The sequence below is a fragment of the Hordeum vulgare genome, chromosome 2H (assembly GCF_904849725.1).
Source record: "Hordeum vulgare subsp. vulgare chromosome 2H, MorexV3_pseudomolecules_assembly, whole genome shotgun sequence".
NCBI classification, from domain to species: domain Eukaryota; kingdom Viridiplantae; phylum Streptophyta; class Magnoliopsida; order Poales; family Poaceae; genus Hordeum; species Hordeum vulgare.
The window spans coordinates 641,982,552-641,994,930 of record NC_058519.1 but is presented as its reverse complement, the minus strand read 5'-3'; the positions used below and the strand labels follow the sequence as shown (position 1 = coordinate 641,994,930).

General features: G+C 48.1%; 2 protein-coding genes across 2 annotated transcripts; one reads left to right on the top strand and one right to left on the bottom strand.

The window, feature by feature from the left end:
- The first annotated feature begins 229 nt into the window (after window positions 1-229).
- LOC123431143 (exocyst complex component EXO70A1-like) lies at window positions 230-3,108 on the top strand. Its single transcript, XM_045114978.1, has 2 exons — window positions 230-422; window positions 1,494-3,108. The coding sequence occupies exon 2, from the start codon at window positions 1,605-1,607 to the stop codon at window positions 3,054-3,056; it is 1,452 nt and encodes a 483-aa protein (XP_044970913.1). The 5' UTR covers window positions 230-422; window positions 1,494-1,604; the 3' UTR covers window positions 3,057-3,108.
- Window positions 3,109-3,664: 556 nt separating this feature from the next.
- Window positions 3,665-5,766, bottom strand: LOC123431142 (G-type lectin S-receptor-like serine/threonine-protein kinase At1g11410). The gene is made up of 6 exons (XM_045114977.1): window positions 5,573-5,766; window positions 5,235-5,431; window positions 4,910-5,120; window positions 4,574-4,811; window positions 4,340-4,490; window positions 3,665-4,189 (listed from the first exon to the last, which is right to left on the bottom strand). Exons 1-6 carry the CDS (start codon window positions 5,622-5,624, stop codon window positions 3,902-3,904), a joined length of 1,137 nt encoding a protein of 378 aa, XP_044970912.1. The 5' UTR covers window positions 5,625-5,766; the 3' UTR covers window positions 3,665-3,901.
- Window positions 5,767-12,379: the final 6,613 nt, after the last annotated feature.

The window sequence follows — 12,379 nt, the reverse complement described above, 5'->3', positions numbered from 1 at the left end:
GCACGGCACGGCCCGTTTAATAATCGAGTCCAGGCGTGTCGTGTCGTGTCTAGCACGATTATGGCGGGCCGGTTCGTTTGGTCAGGTATGGGCAGGTATGGTTCCGGTAGCTGCAAACCCGCAAAGTCTGCCCACGTCTCTCCCAGTGTTGACTTTGACTAGTGCACGCGCTTCTTGCGACTTGCTTTGTCTCCAGTCGAAAATCTGTAACGCTGCCACTGCAAGCCGCCGGGAACCGACGACTCCGTTGCCGCGAGCTCGGCCTCCGGAGGTTGGAAGTCGCCGATGAGGTCGTAAGGAGGTGGGCATCTCGGGGCGCGGCCGTCGAGGACAGCCACGGCGTGTCCTACTCGGCTGGTCTTTCAGCGGCGGTCAAGGACCTCATCTCCCTCGGCTCAGGTGGCTGCCTCCATGCCTTACAGGTAAGGCTAGCCGTGCAGCCTCACTTCTGGTAGTAGATTCAGATTCTTGTAGGAGTATCATTATTCATTATTCATTATTCATTAATATATCTGACGCTCAATTTGGCAAATCGAGTGTAGCTTCTGAAGGTAGAAAGTTCAGAATTGGGTGTAGTATTCTGGTTTCAACAAATGTTGTGTTGTATGAGAAAATTACAGAAATGGAGAGACGCATCTCTCAAACATATCAATCTTGAATAGAATTCGTGGGACGGGGACAGTAAATCTGAGAAGAAAAAAATAGCACATGAGCACAGCATAAAACTATGATGTCACAATGATCAAATAAAAATAAAAAATAGCTCAAGAAAAATGTATTTTTGTTATATGACAATATTATCTATCTCATATTTTCCTCCAGATTTTGTTTGAGCTTTCAAAGATACCAGCCAGGACCTGAGTGCGTGAACCGGAGCGCAAGATGCCCCTGCACACTGAAGCATCTCCATAACTAGAATTCTATGTTACGTTATAACCTACATGCTCTTCAATCTAACGGGTTGATAACTAGAATTCTCTGTTCTGTTAATAACATACATGTTCTTCAATCTATATGGTTGATTTAAATACTTCCAGTGCTATCAGCAGATATTATGACTTAAACATATGACAAAGTCATGTTCATATTGACTTCTTTGACAACATGTATATAATCTTTTTTGTAAAGACAATAGTAGGTGCTCTGCTTTTTCATTAAGTAGGGGGAGAAAAATCTTTACAAGGACAGATTTAGGGGGGATCCGTTTGCAAGAGCAGTAACGGCTGTACATAAAAGAACCTACGACTAAATCTCCCATGCCTCTTAAAGGAGGCTAATGTTTGCTCGGATACTATTGGAGGTGTCCGCAACATATATGTAATCAGTCAGATAAAAAATTTCAATTCCACAAACTCACTAATGAAATATTTCCCTAGAAACTAATCTACCACATTTTTATCTTGATGCTGATAAAACTATGCCAATTCAGCAAAATTTGGTTATGTGCGAGTTATGCAGGAAGTACTTGAATTAACCGCTTCGTTCCCCTGCAGGCTGCCATTGTACACCTTGAGGACGACTTCCACCAAGTTCTTAGTTCGGGCACATATTTACACCCCCCTAGCAGTCTCCAAGAATCACTGCACGAGTGCATTGCCCCCTTTATGCGATCCTTCTCATTTTCATCAATCCCCAACTTGGAAGATCTCAGCTTCTCCTCATTTTCCACAAGTCCTAATGGTGAGAGCCGAAGTTATGGTACTGGATATAGCAGAGGTCTTGTGTGGATGGAGAAAGTACACATGTATCTGATTGACCCTGAAGCTTCAATCTTGCTAAAGGAGATTGCTGAGCTTATGATCCTTGCTGGCCATGCACCAAACATGTGTCGCGCTTACGGAGAAACACGCCACAACATGTTAATGCGATGCCTTTCTCTGCTCGATGTTCAGATTGAGCAAAAAAGCTACGACAACCCAGCAGCAGCAACTGCTAACGGTGCATGCAGCATGCAGCTTTATGAGAAGAATCAGAAAATGTGGATCCAAGCACTCAAAGTCTTTGTCAGCACAATCCTCCCTGAAGAACGCAATTCTTGCGCTCAGATATTCGGATGTGATCGTAAGGTGGAGGAAGATTGTTTTGCCAGAGCCACCACACGGTGTACTGGAGAATTACTCACATTTGGAAGTATGATGGCCAATGTCAAAGTGAATGACCAGCAACATCATAAAGTGCCCCTGCTTCTACAGATGCATGAAGAATTGTTAAAGCTTCAACCAACTATAAATAACCTCATGTCTGGTGAGGCCAAGGGTGTGATTAGTGAGCAGGCCAGTATGCTTCTCGATAAGCTTGGGAAAGAAGCATCAAGTCTCCTTCTGGAGTTTCTGAATGTATGTTCTAACCTCAAACCATGGCAAAATACAGTACTTGATGGAGATATCCTGCCATTGACACAACATGTCGTGGGTTTTGTTGAACAACTTAATGAGTACAGTGACATGATCGATCTTATATTATTACTCACTGTGGAGAAGGAGGACAAAGAGATAACTAAGAGTCCTTGGGAACGCTATGTGCTCATGCTGCTCGCACGTTTGCAGGTGAAGGTTGAGGAGAAAGCTGAATCTTACAAGGATGAGCGCCTGAGGTACATTTTCCTGATGAATAATGCAATGCATGTGCTTAAAGGCTCAGGGTCTTCCGATCTGAGTATGTCCATGTGGGATGATCAGAACCGCCAACAATTTGTCATAAGAGTGGAACAGTATGCAACAGCTTACCTTCGAGCATCATGGACTGGAGCTTTGTTTCAGTTGAGTGATCAAGCTGTGCCAAGAGAGTTACCATATGAGATACGAAGTACTAACTCGGTGAAAAAAAGCATGAAGAAATTCAATTCGGCACTCGGGGAAATAAGCAGGGTCCAAACGACATGGAAAGTGCCCAACCCTCAACTTAGACAACACTTACGGTTAGTTATATTGCAGCATGTCTTCCCCGCTTACCGCGCACATTTACGAAGGCCAAGGCCGGGCTTCCATATGGAGAAGCACGTAAAGTACACTCTTGACGACATAGAGAATCATGTTTTAGACTTGTTTGAAGGTTAACAAGGATCCGCGGTAAGTAGCAGACACACAAATGGAGCAGGGTGGTCAATGATATATGCAATCATACTTAACAGAGCATGGCCTATTCGGCCATGTTAACCACGTACTAGTGTACATGTACATCTGTAATATACTTTGTTTGTGTTCATTGATCAATAATTTAGATTTCAGAGCACTAGGCACCCACAAATGCCTATACTGGTGTGTCCATACATATTGCACCACCACATCATGAGGATCAGGATTTTGTTGTATAAACCGTACCGTGTTGATATTGGCCAATGGCCGAACTTATGAATAAATCACTCCACGTCTCTCTCCCTTCTCGCTCCACCATCTCACTTTTGTTGTTTGACAATTGGATCTCTCATGTGTTGGATTTCTGGTTCTTGAGTTCAGATAGGTTACATATACATGATGGCATGATTTTGACGTTTAATCGGCTCATTCCGTGCATATAAATTTGTACCACGAAGGTGAGCACTCATGTGCTTGCTTTGCAGGCTCCTTCATTCCTTTCTTTCATGCCTATTACCATTCCAATGGCACAGGCCCAATATAGTCTGCTCACCCAAACATCACAGTTTATCATACAAAATAACAGAACATACAAGAACAAGAAACTCAAAATAAATTTTCCGATCATTTACACAACTATATACAATCAGTATCACAATATACATATTGCTCATAAATTACAAATAGATTCATACCGAAATTTTGAAAAGCACTATAAGCAACAGGAAGGGCAACAATGGAACAGTCACATTGAAACACCATCTTTGGTAGCAATCCACAGACACAAACATCAGCAACCGGAGCCAAGGGCTCACTTCAAAATCTGGCTACCTGCCTTCCAATTCAGTATATGTCAAGTGGTTCCCTGATTCGGTATCCTTGTCGTCCGAAGGAGCTCTTCCGACAAAGAACGCGGCACGCTTCGGAGCGGGAAGCTCGACGTCGCCACACAGCATCCTCAGCACGAGAGGCATGGCTGGCCTGTCGCCTGGTAACTCCTGCACGCACAGGAGACCCACCTGGATGCACCTGCTGACCTCGTCCTTAGAGTACGTGGTGCCCATCAGCGCATCGATGAGCTCCGAGGCTCTGCCTTCCTGCCACAACGTCCATGCCTGAAATTTGGAGCCAGCATGGATAATGGAACGCATGATGATTGTTAGTAACTTGTTTTACATAGCAAAATGGCAAAGTTGAGTTATTTTTGAGTCACTTATTTTGGGACGGAGGGAGTATATTAGAGAAGACAGTGCAGGCTATCTTACGTGGCCCACAAGGTTCATTGACCATTCGTGATCAATGAGGGAGCTGTTCCTACGCCCACACACGATCTCCAGGATCAACACGCCGAAACTGAAGACGTCGGATTTCTCGGAGAATTTTCCCTCCATCGCGTACTCTGGGGCGATATAGCCACTGCATTTTCCACATATTTTAACACATTAGCCTGAAGCCATGTTCATCTATACTAGGTGCACAAACAAGATCAGGGGACTCACTAGGTTCCAACAATTCGGTGAGTAAGGGCTTGACGTTGGTATTCGCCAAAAATTCTCGCCATGCCGAAGTCGGATATCTTGGGAATGAAATCATCATCAAGCAGAACATTGCTCGCTTTGAGGTCCCTGTGAATAATTCTCAGCGTGGAGTCCTGATGAAGGTAGAGCAACCCTTTCCCGATCCCCTGAATGATATTGCACCGCAGTTTCCAACCCAACACCGATCTCTTAGTTTCATCTGATAAATTTGCCATCAAGCAGACAAGTTCAGTTACAGGGTTATTACTGCTAAAAGATTCACACCGCCCTAATCGCAGGAACCAAAACTGAACTTACCAAAAATAAAGGAGTCAAGACTGTTGTTAGGCATGTATTCATACACCAGCATCTTCTCTTCTCCATGAACACAGCAACCAAAAAGCCTAACCAAGTTTCGGTGCTGGAGTTTGGATAGAACGGTCACCTCATTCTTGAACTCTTCTGATCCCTGACTGGAGCTGTTCGACAACCTCTTGATAGCGATTTCCTGGCCATCTGGTAGCCTCCCCTGCAAGTATTATCAACTCATGATGGTCAGGTGATGATCTAGATACATCGCCAAGAATGAAAAAGCTCGATGGCATTCCTGGAACAAGATATGTGGAAGTTTGAATTTCCCTACCTTGTAAACTGGACCAAATCCACCGGCACCAAGCTTGTCGTTGAAATTGTTCGTTGCTGAAAGAACTGTAGTGAACTCAATCAAAGCTGAGCTCAGAAGTGCTCCATTCAGTGAATTGCTTTCAAATGCGTTTTCGTCTGCAAATGGTTTAGCTTCTTCAATGGCCCTTTGTGGCATCCCTTGTATTCTCCTTGTGCCTGCAATTTGACGAAAAGATTTAAGGGGAAAAGTTGATAATATTTATGCAAGTCAAACTGTTAACTGTTGATCAGGAGAAAAAGAAGAACACCATGTAAAAGAAAATCATTCAGATGCATGCAAGAAACCCATTAAGTCACCTATTTTCTTGATGATGAACCTCGACACACATCCAACTACGCAGAAAACCATGGTGTTAATCGGGAAGTCCGTTCGTACCCTACAATCTGATCAGTCTGGTCTTTATAGCTTGCATAGTGGGATACAAGTCAGGGAGGAACTTGCGCGGTTTTGCGAGCCAAGGCGTTGACAATGCACCATTTTCCCCATCAGAAGCACTTAGTCAACTAGATATGGGTAGCGTGATGATTATAAAACTGTCAGCCCTATAAGACCATGGACATGATAGACTTTGCTTGCTTGACACCTCCCGTCCTGGTCCAACTTCTCGGGTGAGCGCCGCACTTATGGTATCGCGATTTAACTACTGTAGGATAAACTGCCTGCCCGTGCCACCCTGCAAACACGCGGTTTCTGAAGATGAACTTGTAAACATATAAGAGACAGTTGAATGGCACTCATTGGTCAAGTAGATGATTCGACGGGAACAAACGCATACAAAATTAACTGCAAACAACTAGTCCTGGATCACTCCGGTCAAACGTGCAAATATGTATATCTTATAGCTTCCTTGTCACCCTTGATATTACGCCGCTACCAAGTTGTCTGATTACTGATAGCCGAACACATGGAACCAATGTATGCATACGGATGGGAATTGGAACTATGACTGAACAGAATTTGAGAAACCATAGGTACCCTGCCTTCACAAAATATTCCCCAATGGTGAATTTAACAAACAGTAGAATTTGAGTATTTTGTATTGGTTACTGTAGGAGATTAGGTTTAGGCTGTTGAAGACACAATATTGATTGGGTGCACTAGGCACGTATATATAGGTACAAGATGGGCCTCTATCTTAGCTATACAAGGGACCAGGAGGAGGGCCCAATAACACAATATACATGCACAAATATATATTCAACACCCCCCCCCCAATCAAAGCGTCGTCACACACACAGAGACTGGAACGAAACTCCTCAAAGGTGGAAGTAGGCAGTCCCTTAATCATCACATCGGCGAACTGTTGTGCGGACGGAACATGAAGGACCCGGATATGACCAAGGGCGGCATGTTCGCGCACAAAGTGGATATCAAGGTCGATGTGCTTCGTCCGGCGATGATGAACTGGGTTGGCGGAAAGATACAGAGCAGAAACGTTGTCGTAGTAGACGACCGTGGCCTTAGCGACACCGTGATGCAACTCCTGTAGAAGTTGTCGAAGCCAGGAACACTCGGCGACAGCATTAGCGACTGCTCGGTACTCAGTCTCCGCGCTGGAGCGCGAAACGTTTGGTTGTCGCTTGGACGACCATGAAATGAGTGAAGGACCGAGGTAGACGCAGTAGCCGGATGTGGAGCATCGTGTGTCAGGACAGCCGGCCCAATCAGCATCAGAATAGGCCACCAGATCCAAAGAGGGAGACGCCGTGAGGGTGAGTCCGAGGGACATCGTGCCACGGATATACCGGAGAATCCATTTCACGAGAGTCCAGTAGGAGTCACAAGGGGGCGTGCATATGAAGGCACACCTGCTGCACAGCATACTGCAAGTCTGGTCTAGTGAGCGTCGCATACTGAAGAGCACCAACGATGGAGCGATAGAATGGAGCATCAGTCGCCAGCGTACCCTCCTGAGCAGAAACCTTGGCCTTCGTGTCAATAGGAGTAGCAACAGGATGACAGTTGAGCATATCAGCGCGCTCAAGCAGTTCATGCGCATACTTATGTTGATGAAGAAAGAACTCGTCGGGTCGACGAACGACCTCAATGCCAAGGAAGTAATGAACACCCAAATCCTTAATGGCAAACTCGTCACGCAGCCGCAAAGTGATCTCTTGAAGGAGAGCTGCTGAGGAGGTCGTGAGGATGATGTCATCGACGTATAGTAGCAGGTAGGCAGTCGTGTCGTAGTGGTGGAGAACAAACAAGGAGGCGTCCGAGCGAGTAACACCGAAGCCGAGTGTCCGTAGAAATCCTGCAATACACTAGTACGAGGCGCGTGGGGCTTGCTTCAGACCGTAGAGAGACCGGGACAGCAAGCACACATGACTGAGAAGAGTGGCGTCGATGAAACCAGTGGGTTGTTCACAGTAAACCTGCTCAGCAAGGTGACCATGAAGGAAGGCGTTGGAGACATCCATCTGATGAACGGGTCAGCCACGAGAGACCGCTAACTGTAGGACAGTGCGGATCGTGCCTGGTTTCACAACGGCGCAAACGTCTTGGTGAAGTCAACACCAGCTCGCTAACGGAAACTACGGACCACCCAACGAACCTTGTAGCGCTCGAGAGTGCCATCTGGGCAGGTCTTATGGTGAAAAACCCATTTGCCGCTGATGACATTGGCGCGAGGGGGCCGCAGAACCAAAGTCCAAGTGCGATTCCGCTGAAGGGCGTCGAACTCTTCCTGCATGGCGGCTAGCCAGTGAGGATCATGGAGCGCTGCCACACAGAAACAGGAAGCGGCGACGGCTCGGAGCTGGATGCTGCAAGAAGATATCCAGCGCTGGAGTACCGCTGGTTCGGCCAGTGAACACCGGCCCGAGCCCGTGTCAGGGGGTCGGCTGTAGAGGGGTCGGCTGGCAAGTGGTCGTCTGTCGAGGGGCCGACTGCCGAGGAGCCGGCTGTCGAGGGGTCGGCTGCCCAGGGGCCGGTTGCCGAGCCGATGATGACACACAAGTATAGGGGATCAATCGTAGTCCTTTCGATAAGTAAGTGTGTCGAACCCAACGAGGAGCATAAGGCTCTGATAAACGGTTTTCAGCAAGGTAATAACTGCAAGCACTGAAAGTAGCGGTAACAAGTGATGGTGTAGTGAGGTACAATGTAGCAAGCGAAAAGTAACAAGTAACAAGTAGTAGCAACGATGCAGCAAAGTGGCCCAATCCCTTTTGTAGCAAGGGACAAGCCTGAACAAATTCTTATAGGAGGAAAAACGTTCCTGAGGACACACGGGAATTTTTGTCATGCTAGTTTCATCATGTTCATATGATTCACGTTCGTTACTTTGATAGTTTGATATGTGGGTGGACCGGCGCTTGGGTACTGCCCTTATTTGGACAAGCATCCCACTTATGATTAACCCCTCTCGCAAGCATCCGCAACTACGAAAGAAGAATTAAGACAACGTCTAACCATAGCATTAAACTAGTGGATCCAAATCAGCCCCTTACGAAGCAACACATAGACTGGGGTTTAAACTTCTGTCACTCTAGCAACCCATCATCTACTTACTACTCCCCAATGCCTTCCTCTAGGCCCAAATATGGTGAAGTGCTATGTAGTCGACGTTCACATAACACCACTAGAGGAAAAGACAACATACAGCATATCAAAATACCGAACGAATACCAAATTCACATGACTACTATTAGCATGACTTATCCCATGTCCCGAGGAACAAAAGTAACTACTCCCTCCGTCACGGTTTAGAAGGCAAGCTTGGAAAATCTCTGGGACCAAGGTAGTCATCGATTGGTTGTGGGATGTAGTAGGTGTAGGTGCTAATGCGCCTAATCAACTGAGAAAATACTAGTACTAATGCGTGAGCAGAAAATTAGGAGGGCGCATGCATGAGTAGTACTAGTACTAATTAATGAGAGTAATTGCTTTCACGCCTTAAACCTTGTCTATTTTGGAAATGCACGCAAGTTTAACTGTGCCTTCTAAACCGTGACGGAGGGAGTACTCACAAAGCATAATCATAATCATGATCAGAGGTGTAATGAGTAGCATCAAGGATCTGAACATAAACTTTTCCACCAAGTAATCCAACTAGCATCAACTACAAAGAGTAATCAACACTACTAGCAACCTTACAAGTACCAATCGGAGTCGCGAGACGGAGATTGGTTATAAGAGATGAACTAGGGTTTGGAGAGGAGATGGTGCTGATGAAGATGTTGATGGAGATGACTCCCCTCCGACGAGAGGAGTGTTGGTGATGACGATGGCGATGATTTCCCCCTCCGGGAGGGAAGTTTCCCCGACAGGATCGTCCTGCCGGAGCTCTAGATTGGTTCTGCTCAAGTTCCGCCTCGTGGCGGCGGAGAATCCATGAAAAAGCTCCACCCTGATTTTTTCCTGGACGAAACCCTTCATATAGCAAAAGAGGGGGGCCAGTGGGCCACCAGGGTGCCCACAAGCCCTGTTGCCGCGGCCAGAGGGGTAGGCCGCGGCCACCAGGCTTGTGGGCCCCTGGCAGCTCCCCTCTGGCACTTCTTTCGCCCAATATTTTTTATATATTCCCAAAAAAATCCACGTTGATTTTTAGGGCATTTGGAGTTGCGCAAAATAGAGGACTCAGACTTGCTCCTTTTCCAGTCCAGAATTCCAGCTGCCGGTATTATCCCTCTTCAAATAAACCTTGCAAAATAAGAGAGAAAAGGCATAAGTATGGTACCACAAAGTATAATAACAGTCCATAAAGCGATAAATATCAACATGAAAGCATGATGCAAAATGGACGTATCAGCCGGCGGCAGAGGAGCCGGTCATGAAGGAGTCTGAAGCCATGGTTGTTGAAGAGGCGTAGTCGGCCGTCCGGTCCACGACGCAAGGAGCGCTGAACCCTGGCGATGGTCCAAGAGCCAACCGAGACCGACCACCAGAAGAGGGTGTCGAAGGGCCGCTAATGGACGGCGATGATGCGACAGTTGTAGGTACCTGCTGAAATGGAAACAACTTCTCATCAAAGTAAACGTGTCGCGAGGTGAAGACACGGTGGGAGACGGTATCATAGTAGCGGTATCCTTTTGTGTTGGGTGGGTTGCCAAGGAAAATGCAAGCGACGGAGCAGGGTGCGAGCTTATGGGGTGCAGTGGCGGCGATGCTAGGGTAGCAGAGACAGCCGAAGATGCGAAGCTCATCATAGGAGGGTGGTGAACCAAAGAGAAGATGGTGAGGTGCAAAGTTGCCGCGAGTGCGGCAAGGGCGAATGTTAAGGAGAAGGGATGCGGTGGCGAGGGCGTCAGGCCAGAAGCGCGGAAGCACATTGGCATGAAAGAGAAGCATACGAACGCAAAGAGTGCGAAGGATGCGCTCAACTCGACCGTTCTGTTGCAAAGTGTAGGGGAAAGTGAGACGAAATATCGTGCCATGTGTGGTGAGGAGAGTATGAACAGCCAGGTTGTCGAACTCCTTCCCATTGCCTGTTTGGAACACAAGAATGGGACACCCAAATTGTGTAGAGACGTAGGAGTAAAAAGTTGCAAGGGTGGTGATGGCGTCGGACTTGCACCGCAATGGAAAGGTCCACACATAGTGCGAAAAATCATCGAGAATGACAAGATAGTAGGAGTAGCCCGTATTACTTGCAACAGGAGAGGTCCACACATAACTATGAATTAACTCAAAAGGGTATGAAGCAACATGAGAAGAAGCATGAAAAGGGAGATGAGTATGTTTGCCAAGACGACAAGCGTGGCAGGAGTGATTCTCGTTCTTATTACATGTGAAGGAAAAACTGCCGAGAATATGACGAAGGGTGGCTGGGTTGGGATGACCCAAGAGAGTGTGCCAAAGGTCCACCCCGGTGGCGAGAGCGATAGGAGCTGCGGAGGTGGAGGAGGAAGTGAAGCCGAACGGGTAGAGGTCTTCAGGACTGTCACATGGTGAAGCACCATCCGGGTACGGGCGTCCTTGGCAGAAAAACCAAACTCATCAAATTCAACAGTAACGGGATTTTCACGTGTAAAGTAGCGAACGGATACAAGGTTTTTGGTAAGGTCAGGAGAAACTAAGATGTTGGATAAAGAGAGGGGTGTGGAGGAAGAGGGAAAAGAAGCATGTCCTATATGAGTAATGGGTACAGAAGAACCGTCACCGACGGTGATGCGAGTAAAGGTGTTGACGAGATAAGACGTGTGGAGAGTACCCGAATGAGCAGCCATGTGGGCCGTAGCACTGGTATCCATATACCAGTCACCGCCGCCAACGTAGTTTGTCGGTGTAGGGGTGGAGTGCAGTGCCGCAAGCAGGGACGGCTCCCAGGGGGCCGGGGGTAGCCCGCTGGACTGCGCCGACTGGAATGGCAGGGGCGTCGACTGCCCTTTGGACTGGGCCGGTTGGCCGAGTGAGAGAGGGCCGTACGGACTGATGCGACGGGGGCCGGGGTCCGAGGAGACCGGGAGCAGGAGCACGGGGAACCGGGATGGAATAAGTGTGCACGAAGCCGGCCCATGGATTCTGCCAGGCGTACCATGGAGCCATTTGCTGCTGTGGAGGGCGAGCGGTGCCACCCGGAGCGCCGTTCGGCTGCTACTGTTGACGCCCACTGCGCCGACCACCGCGACGGCGGCCGTTTCCAGGCGGGCCCAACTGCGGAGGCTGAAAGGCAGGCTGTGGGGGAGCCGGCCGCGGGGGAGCAGGTCCACCGCGAGTGGCGGTGGTGAGAGCCGTGTGCGTGGCCCGGATCCGCGCCATCTTCACGCGACGTTCCTCAAGCTTGAGGTATGCCACTACCTTGGCGAAGGTTGGCTCCGGGATAAGAGTCAGGTTGGAGGCGGCGTTCCCGAAGTCGTTGTTGAGGCTGGCAGCGAGGGTTCTGATGAGGAGCTCGTCGATGATCGTCTCGCCAAGATCATGAAGCTCGTCGTCAAGCTTTTTGAGGCGCATGCAAAAATCATCAATGGATGAATCAAGCTGCTTGCACCCATAAAACTCGCCGTGGAGGAGGACCTTGCGCTGGAGTTTGTTGTCGGTGAAGAGGCCGTTGAGCTTTGTCCAGACGGTGTAGGCGTCGTCCTCATCACACACCACCGTGTGAAAGAGATCTTTGGAGATGATGAGGTAGAACCAGCGGATGATGGTGGCGTCGAGGATCA